General features: G+C 41.6%; 1 protein-coding gene across 3 annotated transcripts in view; it reads left to right on the forward strand.

The window, feature by feature from the left end:
• pdzrn4 (PDZ domain containing ring finger 4) overlaps positions 1 to 15,829 on the forward strand; it is a 28,923-nt gene extending 13,094 nt beyond the window's left edge. For all 3 annotated transcript variants that reach the window (XM_026326868.1, XM_026326871.1, XM_026326869.1), the window contains 8 exons: positions 3,899 to 4,170; positions 5,181 to 5,283; positions 8,886 to 8,984; positions 10,621 to 10,683; positions 12,712 to 12,813; positions 13,009 to 13,125; positions 13,365 to 14,429; positions 14,527 to 15,829. In XM_026326868.1, coding sequence (XP_026182653.1) covers positions 3,899 to 4,170; positions 5,181 to 5,283; positions 8,886 to 8,984; positions 10,621 to 10,683; positions 12,712 to 12,813; positions 13,009 to 13,125; positions 13,365 to 14,429; positions 14,527 to 15,090 — 2,385 coding nt within the window. In that variant the 3' untranslated portion in view covers positions 15,091 to 15,829. The remainder of the gene's footprint in view (positions 1 to 3,898; positions 4,171 to 5,180; positions 5,284 to 8,885; positions 8,985 to 10,620; positions 10,684 to 12,711; positions 12,814 to 13,008; positions 13,126 to 13,364; positions 14,430 to 14,526) is intronic.
• The last annotated feature ends 2,469 nt before the right edge of the window (positions 15,830 to 18,298 follow it).

Genomic DNA, 18,298 nt, shown 5'->3' on the forward strand with positions numbered 1-18,298 from the left:
TGAGAATGATTTCCTGAATCATCTGAGTACAGCAAAAGGAGAAAGAGAAATGAGATTTGGCAGATTACCGGTGCGTGCCACCTGCGCTTCCTCGCTCATCACAATATGCCAATTTCCATGAATGGAAAAACAGTCTTACTTGTATTGAGATGAAGTTCACAAAAATCCTGATCTGTGGGACTGTGGTTTAAAAAAGAACAACAAAAAAAAAAAAAAGCTTGCTGGTTGTGTTGTGCTGCTGAGTCTCCTCAGGGGCAGACGAGGTCGGTGTTGAATAGGCAGGGGGTCTCTCCTCAGCAGCTTATTGTTTCGTGGTCTATTGTACGCCTATTCAGTGTGAGATACTGATACTATTCAGTTAAACATGGTTAATGCAAAAAATAAAGGCATTGTAGAGCTCTTTTAAGTCTGTTGGGAGGTGATGTGATGCACAGACTGTGTGTGCATGTGTGTGTAGATGTTCTGTGTGCTTCCATTTGCTTACAGTGACACCATATCTGTCGGATTTAGCTGTGAGGTTGAGTGGTTTCCATCACGCTCTTATCTCTGTGCAGCAAACACACCCATTCACATCTATAGCCACACACACACACACACACATACACACACACAAACACTTACTCTTATCTATAGGCTTTCGTTATCGCTCCTGTTAGTATTCAAAAGTGGAAACAACATTTAGTGATCTTAGAGGCCAACTGATAAAACCCCATGACACATTTAAAGGTTGACATAAGCCTTCCATTGAGCATATTGAAAGCCTCGGCCGGGGCACTGATTGGCTGTCACCGTGCTACTTTCATCCCCGTCTCGACACGTGTAACAGCAGTTTCCACAGTGTGGTCCTCTAGTAACCCTCCATAGTCAATGGTGTGTGTAATTGCTGCGTCTCAGGGAGCAAAATGATGCATTAATAGCTGGTAGCTTAAACCGAACATTTCCAATCTCCATGACCTGAAAAGTCTTGTAGAGTCATGTCAAGAGGTAAAATATCAAATTAGAGTCTCAAAATTTTCAGAGCACAAAGACGTACAAGAAGGGAGAGGTGACAGCTTGTTGAGTATGATACAATTACCGTAGGTTATCTGCTACAAAACCAAACTGCAGTATTTGGTGAAATCTGAGTTAACTCCAGGATCTGCCTATTTGACATTTGCTTTCTCATACATAATTATTATGGCTACTATATTTTCCAGAAAAAACTATAACTAGCTACTAACCAAGCAAAACGGAGTTATTGCACTCCAAATACCAAATAGTTAAAGCAAGTTAAGGCGTACCTAGCCAATCAGCATTAGTAATCTAAGCCTTTATCTCAGCCTTACTGTTTCTAGTCATTACTTTCTGCTCTATATGCCAGTGTGGATAGAAAAAGACAAGAAAACATGGAATTCTTTCAAGAAGCAGCAACAAATATATATAAAGTTTGCTGATAATAAATGACATTTTCATTGAAGGCTGTAGATCGGTGACATGCACACACCGCACTGACTGAACACATGCACACATAAGCTCTAGTATATTCAGTCTTCCCAAAGTATAACACACCACTTTGAACCTTGACCTTTAGGAAGGAGTGTTTGAACAGACAAGAAGCTTTGGTTTGGGGCTTCTGGGAACCATTTTTATTGGCAATAGTAACCTTTAACTTGAGAGGTATATGAAGGCCACGCTATGTTGTTGGTTCATTACAACTGTCCCTGTGGACTGCTGTGAACTCAGACCATTCCTAGTGTTCTTCTCAAGATTTCATGGGGTATATCAGCTGATGTAACGACTGGATATCGTCTCTGTCTATTTGTTACGGGAGCATAGTTGAGTGCTGAGAAAGGGAACTGGTAATCAAAATGGAATTACGGTTCAATATTGATGGCAGTCCACACATATATGTGCGTATATAGGTCTTATGCATCCTTGCCCACTCTCACACATATGGAGCTAGAAAGGAAGATCCCATGCTATGACTAAATTAAACTAGAATCTCTTTGGGAATATGGTCTGGAAGAGTAAACAAAACAAACAGCAATAAGAACCTGTAAAAAAAAAAAAGATTACACAGGACAGAAAAAGAAAATTTCAATAACATGTATCGAAAATGTTGGATTATGGCTCATTATGTCACTGCAGATTTGATCCAGACCTTGTGTAATAAAAATAGCTGCTAGAATGACTAATATAACTAAAAAGAAAAGAAATACACAAATGATTATGATTTGGAACCTTTTTGGCCAATGATTGTGTCAAAGCTTTAAAACCCCTCTCTAACTTGTCTGCTTCTCTTTATCCCTTAATTGGTGCTTTAATTACCCTTAATGCTATGTAAATCCAGTATACATGATGTACGAAATATGTGATGCGCACAAACACTTAAACGAACACATAAAACCCGAGCTACTATCCCCAGTCTTTATCACATCTGCTGGCTATCAATCAGCCCACAGTTAGCTCATCAACAGGCAGATTGAATAGAGGAACAACAGCAGGTAAACATACTGGCAGGTTTACCCGCACCATCACTTCCTGCCTTACAGAGCATTCCCTCTGATTGGATATTAATGTGTCCATCTGGACCTCATTAGAACTTAAAAATGTTGTGAAACTTTGGCTACTCTTTTACAGAGATGCCCAAATGAGATCGTTAAAATTGAGTTATTGTGTGCAGAGGAGAACTGTTAACCCTGGCAGAAGCGTGTCATAACAAGGAAAGGACACAGGTTCGACGCAGCCATCCATTAATTGACATGATAGCGGTGAATGGCGGTGTCGGGTGTGTACAGATGGGCAGCCAAAGTTTTGCAACACACTCTCAATTTCTGTCATCGATTAAAAATGTCAAATTTATCACACGTGAAGCCAAAATGATGGTCCTGTCCAGCAGGCCAATACTAGCATTACCAAAACCTCGCTGTTGTTTTCATGCCCCGGTTGCTGCCACTAAGCACATTTGTCAGGCTAAAATGTTTGAGAAGCGTTTCAGAATTTAGGTTTCCATATTTCTTAATTTTTCTGCCAGAAATGACACTGACATTAAACATGTTCTTCTACTTCGTAACATCTTCAGTCTTCGGCATCTGAAATCAGTGACACCATTCACACCTATATCCCCTTGTGGCACAGCTTTTTCTGAATTTGCATGTTACATAGGTGCTGCATGCAAAAAAATGTTCCCAGTGGAGCTAAGTCTCCTCCCCACTCTGCTGCTCATTTGCCTAAATCAGTGTTATTATGTTATGTCTAATGGGCTGGATAGTTGCAGTTCAATGTAAATAATGCATCCGAGTTAAATTGATTTGAAGAAGAATATGGGAGAAAAACTAAATGAGATTTAATGAGCCCGTTAAAGCAAATGCAGTACATTATACAGTCTCCATGAATTTGGTGGTAGCCTAAAGGTTAGAGAAGCATATTTGTGAAGAGCTGATCAGCACTTAAAACGTCTGAACCTGCTGGGAAAGTGTACTCCTGTAGGTAAAAAAAATGGTGGAAGAATATATAATGTGCACCTTCCATCAGGAGTTACTGGCAAAGTGCCCTTCATAAAAGCACTTAACTCTGAGTTGCTTTACTGGAAGACGTTCAGTGCCTAAATGTGGAGATGTGTAAAGGTACTGTGAGGATCCCAGGTGTGCATGTGAAACAGGTTGTTGCTGAAAAGAGCATGCATGTCTGCCAAATCGTGCCTGGATAAATGAAAGTTAAAACATCACGGTGTGAAAGTTCTCCTTTTACTTTCCAGTGAGTTGTCCCTATTTTTCAGACTCCAGATACTGTATATTATACGTATTATTGTATGTATTATATTGTATTATGTGATTTACCTTTTCATCGTAACTAACATCAAAGTGAGTATTCAGATTTAAGCCCCAAAATCTCTGACTCTGCTCTCCTTTCACCCCAGGTGAACGGACGCGACTTTGCCAAGGTCAACCATGAAGAAGCAGTGGTGGAGGCCATCAGGCGAGACCCCATTGTTGTGCAGGTTCTTCGTCGAACGCCCACCACAGCTGCAGCGGCTGTTGCACATAACCACAGTGCCACGCCACAGGATGTGTGTGTGGTAGATGTTTGCACGCAAACGGACATCACCTTCGAGCACATCATGGCCCTGGCCAAGCTTCGGCCTGCTACCCCACCCGTCCCTGACATCTGCCCCTTCCTTTTGTCTGACAGGTGAGGACGAACACTGCATAGTTTTAGCCTTCTTGCTATCCACTGGAAGGTGCAAGAGTGTTACTGGTAAACGCTGTGGTGACATGGGCAGGTGGGAGATCACTCTAAATTTGTGTTAGCCATTTTTGTTAACCAATCGCTTCTTCTCTGCCAAACAAACCTAAAGCTTCGAAGTGGCTGCTCCGTTGTTCTATTTCATTCTATGGTAGTTATTAAGCAGTAGTATCATAGCGTGGAAACCCCCAGCATAACTAAGTACTTGTCCCAGTGATATCATTATGCAGCGCCAAACCCACAAGCAATAATTGCTTCTGTGTGCTACATCCATTTTCTTTAATGGGAGCTTTTGCTGGACGATTAAAAGCCAATGGGCTGAGAGAGCAGGCATTCTGGCGCTGCGTCCATTCTCTGGCTATTTATAGGGCTTTACTGGGCAGCAAATGAATCAATTTGTCCTATAAACCTACAAATCTGCCAGTCTTGGTCAGTGATTATGGAGAGGCCGTTATCATGGTGACATTTCACAGAGGTCATGACTTTTATAGGGGGAATGGTAGATGACTGCATTGCTTGTTTAGACTTTTGTTGCATGAGGTAACCATTAAGAAACATGTCACAGTGCACATTCACAAAAATGACACTTTAGATTGATTTTCCGCAACTTTATTCTCTCGTAGGAAAAGCATCAAAAGCGGCGAAGGACCATGTGGCATTTCTGTCTAATTGCCCCTGATATCACTAAACCAAAAAAATACAAACTGGCCTGAAAATGTGTTAGTCGGCTGCTGTGCCCCAAATGCTGTATTTTAACTGAGGTGTGGAAAAACACAATTACTGTTAAATCTGAATATGTGTCAGAAGATTAAACAATTCTGCTGAGTTGTATGGGGTCATTCACTCATTTGGATGTTTGGTCGATTTAACTGCGCACTGATTTAGACCCCCTGAGCATATGAGAACATGCATAACTGACTTTTCCTGTTTGTTTGTTTTTTTTTCTTTTTCTGCAGCTGTCATTCCATCCATACCATGGAACATGAGTTTTATGAATGCCCAGAATACCTGTCTAACACCCCAGCAGAGGCAGAGAGGACTGAAGAGTATGAATATGAGGTAAAGTTGTGCATCTGTCAAATTTTCTGCTTCGTAAGTTTACTGAACTGTGCTCATATTCAGACAGTCCTGTATATTTTTCTCATGTACTGGTCAAATTGGCATGAAATTTGTTATGGATATTCTCCAAAAGCATGGATCCAATTCTCTTACAATAAATTACTCTTAATGAGGGCTGACAGTGATGTGGTGGCACCCATGCAGTTTTCCAATCATCAAGCCTGTGTCAAGCTAATAACTATAAGGACTGTAAATGCTCAGTGGCTTCAGATTTACAACCTAGTCAATAGGCTTTAATTTTAACAGTGATGCTATAAATATATAAACAATACACAACAATATGGAAACAAAACCCAACATAAGAAACCTAGCTGACCTTTGTGAATGCAGGATACTTTATTTAGATTGTTCTGTGTGGTCCCTGTGTTCAAAACAAAAGGTCATTCTTCCTGTAATCACAACAAAAGAACATTATGTCTCAAAGGCAACTCTGTGTGATGGTTAGTTTGTCTTTCATCATGTCCTGTCCTACTGAAATATTTGTCTTCCTTTGACTTCAAGCTGAATGGGAATTGTGAACAAGCACTAACTATTTCAGTAGAAAACCTTCTTAAATTAAACAGCAGGTAGTGATGATGACATGAGTATAGCTTTGGTGGGAATCTAAATGTAGTTATTTTAAATTAGACGAGAACTTTGTGAAATGCTGTTATGTTCATATAAAATACAACTCAAAGCTAATAGGATTTTGTCAGATCTGCCCACTGTTTATTTCAACTTTATTGCAGTAGCTACGTATTCCCAATTCAGTGAGCAGCTCCATTTATGATTTGTAATGTGCGCTTCCAAAATCTGTACCAGGAGAGTGGCTTCTATGTTGTGTGTCTGTATGTCTGTGTGTCTGTGTGGGCCATATTCGGGCACCCACAAGTATCTCCATTGTAACATTCACATCATGCAAGCCAGACAGTGGACCTCGAGGTCACGCAAGGTGACAGTTTGATACTGTCAGGGGTCCTCCCTGGTCCAGCAAACTACAGTGTTGGGTCATTAAGACTGCTCTGCTGCCAGCTGTGGCCTTACCTCACAGCATCGACTGGATCAAAGAGTGTCCTGTGTGGGCTGGGGGTGCAGGTGAAGGGCTTTGTAATAGCTAAAGTAACAGAACAAGCTTGGCTTTACAACACTTACACACACACACACACACACAGTCAAACTCCCACCCCCACCTACCAGACAGACACACCAAATCAGCTGTCCCCACTTACCTCAGTCCATCCATGTGTATCTAACTGAAACATGAATGACTTTCCTCTTGGATGAAACATAATAGGGCTGCCATTCCCCAGAATGTTGCTTCTGACTGACAGGCTTAGCTTCACTTCAGACTGATTGTCCACATGGGTACTCTTGCTGCCATTATGTGTACTCCTGCCACTTCTGCCAAGTCTCCCACACTACAATATTGCCAAGTAGTAGACATTACATGCAAGAACATCAGTACAGATTTATATGCGGATCCTTGATCATTAGGTGAAAAAATAAAGTTCACAGCACAAGAATAGCAAGCCATTCCAATTACTTTGAGTTCCCAGAGTTAATAAAAATACTGATATGGAAATTTAAGTTAATACTGTTCTCAACAGTTTCAATCCATTTTTAATATTTAAATCTGCTTCCCATGCAGAGCAGTGTTGAATGATGTCAGATTTTAATAAAAGCTCTGTTTGGTCAGAAGGTTACACAGTACAGTTAATGAAGAGGCAGCAGCCAGTCGGCTGTTTGCCCAATTAGTTAAAATAAATAAAATGCAAATGCTGGATTTTTTAATCCCCCAAAAATAAAATATTGGTATGCAAAAGATGTTAGAAGAACAAAGACTCTTATTGAGCTTTGTCTGTGCAAGCATAAAAACTAAGATGTTCTATTAAGATTTGCATGGTATACTATAATCGTAAATGCCTAAATCTTTTAAAATCCACAGTTTATGACAGGTTTTTCTGTTGAAAATTGGAAGTTTGAACAGTCTGAGGGTGGCACTAAAGTAGCACTAATGCAGATTTTTAAAAAAAAAAGCTCAGTAACCATGTTATTAAAAATCATTTGCAAGCTTTTTCCGACTGATTGAATTATCATGAACATGCCTGAAAGACTATAGCTGTGAAACCGTGACAGCTGAAAGAATGTCATCATCTGCAAACAATGAGCCAGTAGACATTAGGCATGGCAGGGATTTCTTTCAGGATTAAACATGAAGTAACTGTTAAATGCATATCAGACTCCAATGTTACAGACAGATGTTTAATGTAGCTCTAAAAGACGGGATGCCCCCCATTGTCAGTATGTCTTTATTTGTCATACATTAGTCACATGTGGTAAATGTGATCATTTGAGTTTCAGACTATTTACCGCATATTGTAAAGGAACAATTCCATCAACTGTCTCGGTGCATTATAGGCCGCATAAAAATTATTCAGATGTCACCGCTGGACCACAGATTGTGATCCAGTCATCACTAATGGAGCCTCTCTGCAGTTTCACCACCCACGGCTCCACACATCTGGAGACCATTCACCAGCAAGCTTCACACTGCAATAACTGATGTTAGCGATCGCTGACATTAAGGTGTTAGTGCTGTCTGATCTCACTGTGTGCTGCTGTTCCATTATTGGCAGGACTTGTAGAAATCAGCTACTGTACAAAACTAGTGAGGAGTGTGTGAGGAGCAATATTATAATCTCCTAACACTCCCCAACCTTTGAAGGTCAGGGTTGTCTGCACAGGGGGTTAAATGCCACAAAAATTAATTACTTCCCCTGTCAATCTCTGCTATCATGCTTTGCCACAACAGAAAAAGAAAAGGGGGCTGGGGTTTAATTCCCGCCCCCTATGCTCATCTCGTTTTTACCCCATACTGTACCCCACACCCCTCCTTTCACAACTTCACAGCACTGAAATGAATTTGGCAGCATGGGGTTAATAAAGATTACCCTGAGAGTTAACTTTATGTGATTACCTTTCTACACAGCAGAGATCAAAAGGAGCCAGTAGTGAGTTGTGCTAAATTTAAAGAAATTTCCCATGGGAGGAGATCAGCCATCCAACAAAGACCTGCTCTGTATGTTGCCACATGCTGGCTACAGTGTGATACAGACAATCGGGGTGGGTAGAGCTTGATTAACACTCTTGTAGTTACGTTTGGTGGTTCGGCACACGGTTACTGTGTCAAGGTATGGGGCTTGGGAATGCTTTATGCAACAGTATATAATTACAAACGTGTGTGAGTGAGTGAACAAGTGAGCAGTAGGCATTTCCATTTGCCTGCATATTGTGCATCAGTAGATTACCGCATATTGCCTAAGGCTATTTGACTACTTTTGATTATGGAACAACAAAACACTCTCAGAGTGATTAGCAATGGTAATGTAGAGCATAAAAATCTCAAAGTTGGACCTCATCTCCCATGGGTGGCATCATTTCAGCTGCAAAACAGAAATATTCCATGTTTTAAATGCTTTTGGAAACCATCCACTCCACTGAGGAGAAACTGGCACACAGTTTTAACATTAGTGGTTTAAGCCATTATTGTTTGTATGAAACAGGAGGTGGAACTGTGCCGACAGAACAGCCAGGAGAAGCTCGGCCTGACGCTGTGCTACAGGACCGATGATGAGGAGGACACGGCCATCTACGTCAGCCAGGTGGGAGCAGAGAAAAAATACTCTTAAATCTTGTTACCACATTTAACTGTTCGCTTTTAACAGACTTGAAATGATTTTCTTCTTCTTTTGGTGCAATTACTGACTGCAAAACAGGCACTTACCATACTGTAACAAAGTGCTATGCCCCGGAGAAGCACTGGAGTATAGAAAAGCGCTTCCTGATTGATCAAGCCTGATAGAGGCGAGGCCACATGTTCGTTAAATTAAACTCTGGAACTCACCATCAGTTTCCTCTGAAGCAGGAAGCTATTAAGAGATGAAATCCCATTTGAATTCCCATCTTTACATACTGAAGCACTGAGCAAGTCGAGCTGAATTAGGGAGGAAGGAGAGGAAAAATGTTTGCCAGTCAAATTTCAGCTGAGAATGAACCACGCATGGCCAAAGAGGAAGTCAGGTTTGAAATGTGATTCCCGTCCTGCCATTCTCATTCCTCCTCTTTTAATGCGTTTTAATTGAAGGTTTTAATTAGCTCTGAGCGACAACCTTCTTTCCCCGCCACAGTACGTTAAATAACACATTCACCCTTTTGCTGTACCCCTTCTGAATACCAAACACACAGAACAGATAAGGAGCATATTACAGAGACTCATTCAAACAATTTGTGGCTTATGAAAAAATACTTCCTCTTGATAAGGCAAAAATGAAAACAAATGATTGCACTTTGAGTCAAACCTGAATGAATGACAGAATTATTAGGACTTTAGACACTACGAGCCGAATTAGAAAGATGTTGAGTCTGACTGCAGGTGCAGTTGCAATCCCATTATGAACACAAAGGCGAGCGAGTGCAAAGCAAGTGCTAATAATGAGGATTAGAATGCAGCCATAAAGTTAGAAATGACAGATTAATAAAGACTGGCAGTATATTTAGCTCATTTCAGCTTTAAATAAATCTGTGAACTCCGCCTGCTGTTCCTCTGGTTTCTCACCTGTTCTTACAAAACCACAAACACAAACAGCACCTGCTCGGCTTCAGACAGTAAAAGCAGTCTCCCACTGATAGAACACATCTATTTTTATATGTTTGATAAAAGGCTGAAAATGCAAATTTCCCTCATTAAAATGTATGCATGGATGGTATTGGTGGGACTTTGGAAAGTGTGTGATTTATTTATTTTTTCTTTCTCTCCATTTGCACAAAGATTTATTTTTCCACACGTAGCTATCTGTTTTGATCTACAATGCAAGAACAAAAGTTTACCAAATGATGGCTGAGATCTTGTGGTGCTGTTGTAGCTCATATGCATATCCACTGGGACGTATTTTCAAAAATATGAAGTGTTGAGTCATTCAACTAGAACCAAATCATGTCTTCGCCATAAACACATGAGATTTTTCATGTTTTGGTTGTTTTTTTTTTTTTTCCATGCAATGTCAAGCGCCCAGTCAGTGGCAGTCACCAGGTACTTAAATTCAGGATAAAAGTCATTTCTGTTGGCACCAAGATAAGCAACATACATCATATGAAAAGAATGAGATTGTGGTGAGAAAATAAGCATCATCTGTTTTTCCAGACACAAACTTTTCCAGACAGCAGACATGAGAAAATAGTGGTGGGACCACACACAGAGTTACTGGTCTTCAGCATTGATTTCCATGTTCTTTTGTGCAGGTGGAACCAAACAGCATAGCAGCAAGAGATGGGCGCATCAAGGAAGGTGATCGTATTCTACAGGTGTGCAATACATTAATTTATATATATATATATATATATATATACATACACCATATGTCTTTTATATTAACTTTCTGTGTCTTCTTTCCATTTGTATTGTTGTACCTCTCAGGGGTCTTCATGTGACTGCCAGGCTTTTATGTATATTTAATCACCTCGTTTTACTGGAGAAATTAAAGTCCCTAGTCGCAGTACACCAGGCACTACATCAATCCTAGCACTGCTCTCTGTCTCAGTCTTACTGTGTCTCATTATGAAAACACCTATGGGGTCAGAGATTGAGGATAGCTCTCCTCCCTAACTAAGTAGAGCTGTAAAACTGCTTAGAGTGTAGTGATCAGAAAACTGGCTGTGCATAGATATAGCTGCTGTGTGGTGGAACTTATACTCACCACTATTGCTATCATATTTACATGTACTTTCTGGACCATACTGTATATTTTTGCATTAGATTATATGGATACTGTGAAACAGAGCATCAGTGCAGATTGTTTTTTCAGTGGATCACAGGTTGAACAAAGTGGGAAAGTTGGCACATTTGACTCCAGGCTTACCAGTAATTGACACCAGGTGTGTGTAACCAGGGTGAACAGTCCCTTGTTCAGGCTTAATGAGGAGTTCTCTGTTACTTTTTCTATCTTCTGCACAGAGCCAAATGTTCAGCCTATTTCAGAGATTTCTTTAAATATTTGTGTGTCTACTGGAGAAAAGTACTCACATATGTGTAAATATCTGTGTATGTACACAATCTTTTATCTATATATTTATTCAGATACCCTGATAGCCTGATCTCTCTCAGTTAACAAGTTCATTGGAATCACCTTGCGGCTCTTGCTGCCTTTCTCCTGATTGGTTGTTTGCAGCTGGGGGTGTTACCCTCAAAGCCTGTTTAAGCCTCTAGAGCTCCTCTGTCTGTAAGTTCTCCTATTACCTCCCAGGCCTGTTTGCAGAGCCCTTTAGGTCTTTGTTAGTGTTTTGTTTTGTTTTGTTTTTTTTGTTGATGATGCTGTCATAGTAATACAGAACCATGTGATCTTGTTTGTGAGGGGGAAATATTTAGTGGCAGCATGTCAGCACACTGATTTGAAGCATGAAAGAAACTTGTTCTTTAATATGAAATTGTAGGAACGAGATCATCAGTGTGGAAAAATACTCTTTATATCTTTCTAATTGCTATTCACAATATCACTATATTGTTTAATTGGTGGATCCAATTCAGAATATGTATCATTCCTCCCGAGGTTTAATTAGAGAGTTAAAAGAGAAGTTAAACAGAATGAATGTGATACAAAATGAAAACAACTCAAACTAATGGAATTTCATCAGGAAAATGTTGATCATTCAGAGAAATAAAAGCTAATACTTGTCCAAAATAAACACTAATGAGCACTGCCTATTGGAGCTTAGTGTAATTCTGTGCAATGTCTTGATTTAAATAAATATTATTTTATTTTTTACATTTTTATTTCTGACACTCTAAACACAAACACAATGCTAAATTATGGTTTGATGTATCCTCAGCATAAAGCAACAACTCATCTTGTTTCCAGTGTAAACAGGAATGTACCAACATCACCTCCCTTCCATATTTACTGTATTCCCCCATATGTGCCTCGATTTGCTAAATGTAGTGTTTCTGTTTCCCACTAGTGTGAATGATTGTGGAGAGCAGGGCCTGGCCCTATTATCTTCCTCTGACAGCCCCATTACTCTGCAGAGGAAAAGATGAACGCTACCTGTCAGAGAACAGTTAATTGTATGTCTGGATGTGTGGCGAGCGCAGACTCTTGTGAGGTCACACTATGCTCTCAGAATTGACTCGCCCTACTGAGCATGCGACCTACCCATGCATAGAGTTGGAGGAAGCGATGATGGAGAAGATAGGTGCAGGAATCTGAGAAGAAAAATATGAAAAAGACAAAGACAAATAGGGAAAGTGTGTCAGTGTGTAATTACTGAAGGTGTGTCTTGTAGAAATCTGGACAATGGTTAGTTGTTCTCAAGTCTGTAATTGTCTTTGATGTGCAGATAAATGGCTGTGAGGTGCAAGACAGAGGGAAGGCTGTTGCCTTGTTGTCAAGTGAAGAAACAAGGAGCATCATACTACTGGTGACAAGACCAGAGGTTCAGGTAAACACACTGCGACACAGGTTCCCTGCCCTCTCTTGACAACTGATGTCACGTCAGATAACAACTGCAGCCTGCTAAGAGCCTTTTCCTTCCCTTCCAACTGTCACTGCGATTATCTCCTCTGTTCCACACACACATGCCTGAACATTCATATGCTGAGAGAGAAAGGTTTCTGACAGGATGTTATGTTTTCAGCTAGAGGAGGAGGTATGGCTGGATGAGGAGCAACAGGAGCTGGTGGAGGAGCTGAAGATGGAAATCCTGGAGGAGAGGAGGAAACAGAAGGAGCATAAGTTTGACAGGAGAGATGAGGTGAGAGCGTAAGCTGAGAGAAATCAATTAGGAGACAAAAAGTGTTCAAAAGAGGTGACAGGGCATCAGGGAAAGCAGGAGCAGAGAGTAAAGTATAGAAGTTGTCAGAAAAGGAAGGGTTAGCCGTTACTAGAGATACTTGACTGCTCATTCTCCCTTTCACAATGCAGTGCACAACCAAATTTTGAACAGCAACAAGCTCTTGGAGGTGACTGAAACTGTCTTTCTTCATCCACCAGCAAAAAGCTGAGGATGAGATGACAACAGACACAGCTACATGCTCGTCCAACAATCAAGACAGTGGATTTGGACGCAGCACAGACAGTCCTGAGCACCAACCGCTCCTGGCCAGACTCCACAGGAGGAGCCCAGCCCGCTGCTTGAGGGATCGATGGAGGGCAGAGCATCCGCACACAAGACGAGGTGCTGCAGGGCCACAGGACACCCAGGGTCAAAGGACATTGTCCAACGGCCAAGGCCATGAAGGGGTAGTGAGTATTCGCAGTGGTGGAGCAGGGATCCTAGGTTTAGAGAATTGCTTCCAGCAACTTCTCGAGCTCAAGTGTCAGATCCGGAATGGGGGTGAATGTGGGGTGTACTCTATTCGACACAGTATAGAGTGTAGCCTCACTGAGCAAGGAGGAGGGGATGGCGATGGCGTAGATGATGTAGCAGGAGCAGGAGGAGTGGAGCAGGAACTGAGAATGCTAAACGAGGAACTGCGCAGCATTGAGCTCGAGTGCCAGAGTATCATGCAGGCACATCAGCTCCGCCAGACCCACCAGCAGGACCCATCACCGCCCGGGCCTTGCTCACCAGGTCGCAGCCCCAAAGACGGACACAAACGGCACGGGAGGCTGGCTGACATCCATGAACACCCAGAGAGGCCGGACAGTGACAGGATCCGAGAGAAGGATAGCTCCAGTGCCTACAACACAGCAGAGAGCTCACGGTCGACACCGCTAGGTATGGAGAGATCTCCGGACCATTCCCTGCAGAGACACATCAGCATCACCAACCAGAAAAACCTCAGACTGGTCTCTTCCACACCCTCCAACCCTATCCCTATTCCCAAGCCCCAGGGTACGCTCAGTCATAGCAGACCAGCAGACCCAGGTCCTGTAATCTCCAGCAGCCCAGACCAGAGCAACCAATCCCGCTCTGAGTCAGACCCTGCCCTGCCTGCAGATGATGAGAGGTGTGAGAAGAAAGGCAGGACCAGAGATTCCAGAAGAGCCCTTCCCTATGGTTCTTCATATCAGACGACCCCCTGTCAAGGCCAGGGGGGATCCAGGCAATTCCAGGTATTAATTATCAACAAGAGGGATGTTAGTATAATCCCGATATGCCTTTGTGAAACTCACCAACAGTTCAGTACTAACAATGTTCCCTGTTTTACAGAGCTATATGCAGCTGCTACAACAGCATTCATCCCTGGAGTATTCCCAGAGTCAGTTGAGTCTGCTCAGTGTTCCCATGCACCGGAGTGGACGCCCTGGGGAACCCCGTCTAGAGTGGAAGGTCAAAGTGCGCTCTGACGGTACTCGCTATGTAGCCCGGAGACCTGCTCGTGACCGCATCCTGAGGGAGCGGGCCCTAAGGATCCGAGAGGAAAGGAGCGGAGGCATGACAACTGATGATGATGCAATGAGTGAGATGAAGATGGGTCGCTACTGGAGCAAAGAGGAGCGGAAGCAGCACTTAGCGCGGGCCAGGGAGCAGAGGAAGAGGAGGGAGTTCATGCAGAAGAGCCGCCTCGAGTGTTTAAAGGAGGGGCCAGCGAGCGGGGCTGAGGGCAGGAAGGAGATCAACATCTTGGAGCTCAGTCACAAAAAAATGATGAAGAAACGGAACAAAAAGATCCTGGACAACTGGCTGACCATCCAGGAGTTAATGAGCCATGGGGCCAGAGTCCCTGAAGGCTCCAAAGTACATAACGCCTTCCTCTCTGTCACAACTGTTTAACGGACCCATGCAGTACTGCATACTTTGAAGTACTGTACACTTTGATATCAGGTAGCCTGCATTTTAGGAACTACTGCTTTGTTTAAAAAAGTGTCAGTTTGTAAAATGAAATGAAAATGGACCTCTGTAGCATTTCCGAGGCAGCTTCGTATCACTTTAAGAATGTCCTCCACCTTTAGCATCACTAGACCTCAGCCGCCCACAACATATGACTTTGTCAAGAACGTTTTGTCCACTGGCTTTTTGCTGATGCACTAGCTTCTGAGAGCAGATGAGTTTGGTAGCATGTTGGTTCAAAATGATTGACACAAACAAAACACTGACATGTATACTATGTATTGTGTCTCCATACTATCCGTTCTGTTTCTCACTGCATATGAAGCGACTTCACTTGCCTCGTTCAAGGTGGCGTTTTTTTATAAAGGGGGGAGATACAGTATTTTTCACACTTTGTAAACTCGGTTACTTTTATAAGGGATTTTTTTTACGCTGAATGTCACTGTACAAAACATCATGATTTCTTATTTATGTTTGTATCACCAAACCATCAAGATCAGACTTTGAAACTTTTGGACTGTACTTTAGACCCGATTGTATGCCAGACCAACACAGAGAATCAACAAGTCCCTGATGGACAATTTATCACAAAACATTCCTTTCAATGTGCTGATGTCACTTGAATCAGAGTTTTCTGAAACATATAAAGCACTCAATGTAAAGCACTGAAAATATCAATATGTGAACTCAAAGGCTTATATCAGTCATAAGCTGGGAAACAGTTTTACCTCAATTACCAGTCAGAATGGATCTACCAAGCGTTTGTGTTGACTCACTGAAGGAGCGCTTCAGTCAGCCTTCAGCCCTTTCTGTGTGTCTGAATTATGTTTAAATGTTAAATAGATCCATATTTATATTGTTTATTTTTATTTATTGTAAATTAATTTTTATGGACCACATTAAGTGGCTCACCTTTAAAAAGCCAACCAGTTTAAAAAAAAAAAAAAAAAGTGTATAATATTTGCAGCTTTTCAACTCAAACCTGCTGCTTTTCACTGTAAGGTTCATTGAAGAGGCCTTGGATTCAGTATTTGTTGATGGTGATGTTTGTAATAAAAGAGATTTCTCTTTGAGCATTGCTGCAATATGTCTTTTATTGTTAGTGATTGCAATTTGTTTGTTCACGGTCATATATTAATCTTTACACTGAAGATTTATAGCCCCTTTTGCCCCCCTCATGAACCCAAGTTTTATTCACAATAAAACAAATGTTTACACTGAAATAATTTCCCATTTTAAGAAAAGAATTTTCATTTTATTTTCAAATTGGGATGGGTCACAGGCAACAAAAGGCTGGAAAGGTAAGTGGTACTAACAAGGAAAAGCTGGAAGAGCATCTTGCAACTAATTAGGTTAATTGGCAACAGGTCAGTGACATGATTGGGTATTAAAAGAATATCTTAGAGTCAGAGCCTCTCAGAAATAAACATGGGCAGAGGTTCACCGATCTGTGAAAAGCTGCATCTACAAATTGTCCTACAATTTCAGAAAAATGTTCCTCGATGTAAAATTGCAAAGACTTTAAATATATAACAGTATATAATATCATCAAAGTAGAAATGGTGGTCAGGATATATCAATTGGTTTTAATCTACAGCCACTACAAGGCTGAATTTCATCCCACTCACTTTCATATGCAGTGTCAGTTCAGGTATACATGAATAGATCAATACTGTGCAATCAGCTAGTCTGTAAAAACATAGTGGTTATAAAGGAGATGATTGCTAATTGAACACACGGGAGAATTGCTGCACCTGGAAGACTCCCACACCAGCCTCTGAGCTGCACCAAACCAAGCATCTAGATCTCCATTTTCCCTCTCACAGGAAGTCATAAAGCGGTTTGATATTTCGTGGCTCCATAGCACACAAAGTAATTTACCATGTCGCTACAGTTCAGAGTATTCATGTATTCACACTTAGGATGACTGACTGACAGTGTGTGTGGGCGGCAGGTACAGGGCATGTGTGTGGAAGGGGAAGTATGCCCATTTAGTGATAGGAGGCATCAAAGCGAAACTCTTACTTCTATTTCAAAGAATTAAGGAGATGCTGGAGAAGTCTCCTCATCCCCTGTCAATCTGCCGTGTCTGTCCACAGCCCACTGAACTGAAGAATTAATGAGACATCAGACTGGCATCCGCATCGCCAGGGCCTTTATGCATAATATTAAATTAGGTAAGAACAGCGCCCACATTTCTCACAGCTACGCATCACCCTTTTTAATATCCGACCACTTCTATCTGTATGACAGGGGTGGCACAGGATCTGAGGAATAATTCGTTGCAGTCAACCTAGTATTACAAATGATTAATCCCCTACATGCCAAAGATAATTGAACATATTTGAATGTTGATCTGTTACACATCAGTGATATCATGCGATAGGCTACAGTGGAATCAGCTTGGATTTCCATACAGCACATGTATGATGAACACTGGCATGACCAAAATACACAGCTTAAGGCAAAGGTGATGAGGCTTAAGATGCACATAAGCTAGAGGCTGGCATGACAGTGGTGTTTCCTAACTGATTGTGCAGATGGAAAACAGGTGAGGGTGTGTGGAGCAGGGGAAGGGTAAACAGAAAACTCATTCCTCTTCCAAAAAGGAAAAAAGAAAAGTATTTTAGTTGCAGAGGCATGTTATTATAAATTACATGCTACTCCAATATATGGTGGATGAATGGAGGCACTGCTCTTATTTGCCTTAAATTTGCTGACTTGCCAAGAATTAGGTGAGTAGATTGACACCACTCTTCTTGACACCACAAATCAGTTGAATATGAAACCAGCATTAGCACTTTATTTTAATCAATAACAAAAACTTGATGAAAAACTTAGAAAAAAATGACAAAACATTATGTTGTCATCCATTTGTTTGGTATATTCACTTGCTTGTTTATGTTCTACCCCCACATAATGTGTTTATCACTGCAGACCAAGCCCCGCCCATTTTTTTTCCCTTGCCCCTCCCATGCCAACCACCCTCAGCTGCTTTCCATCTGTGCAATCAGTCAGTCAGTATATCAGCAGGCAGACGTTCCACATACAGCCTTTTGCCTGTCTGTCCTTTGTTTCCATTTTTTGGTTTACTCTGCCCCTGGTCTCTAAATCAGACCCTGATCTTGCCTGCTACTGTCACCCATTGCAG

Source organism: Mastacembelus armatus, chromosome 23 (assembly GCF_900324485.2).
Source record: "Mastacembelus armatus chromosome 23, fMasArm1.2, whole genome shotgun sequence".
Taxonomy (NCBI): Eukaryota; Metazoa; Chordata; class Actinopteri; order Synbranchiformes; family Mastacembelidae; genus Mastacembelus; species Mastacembelus armatus.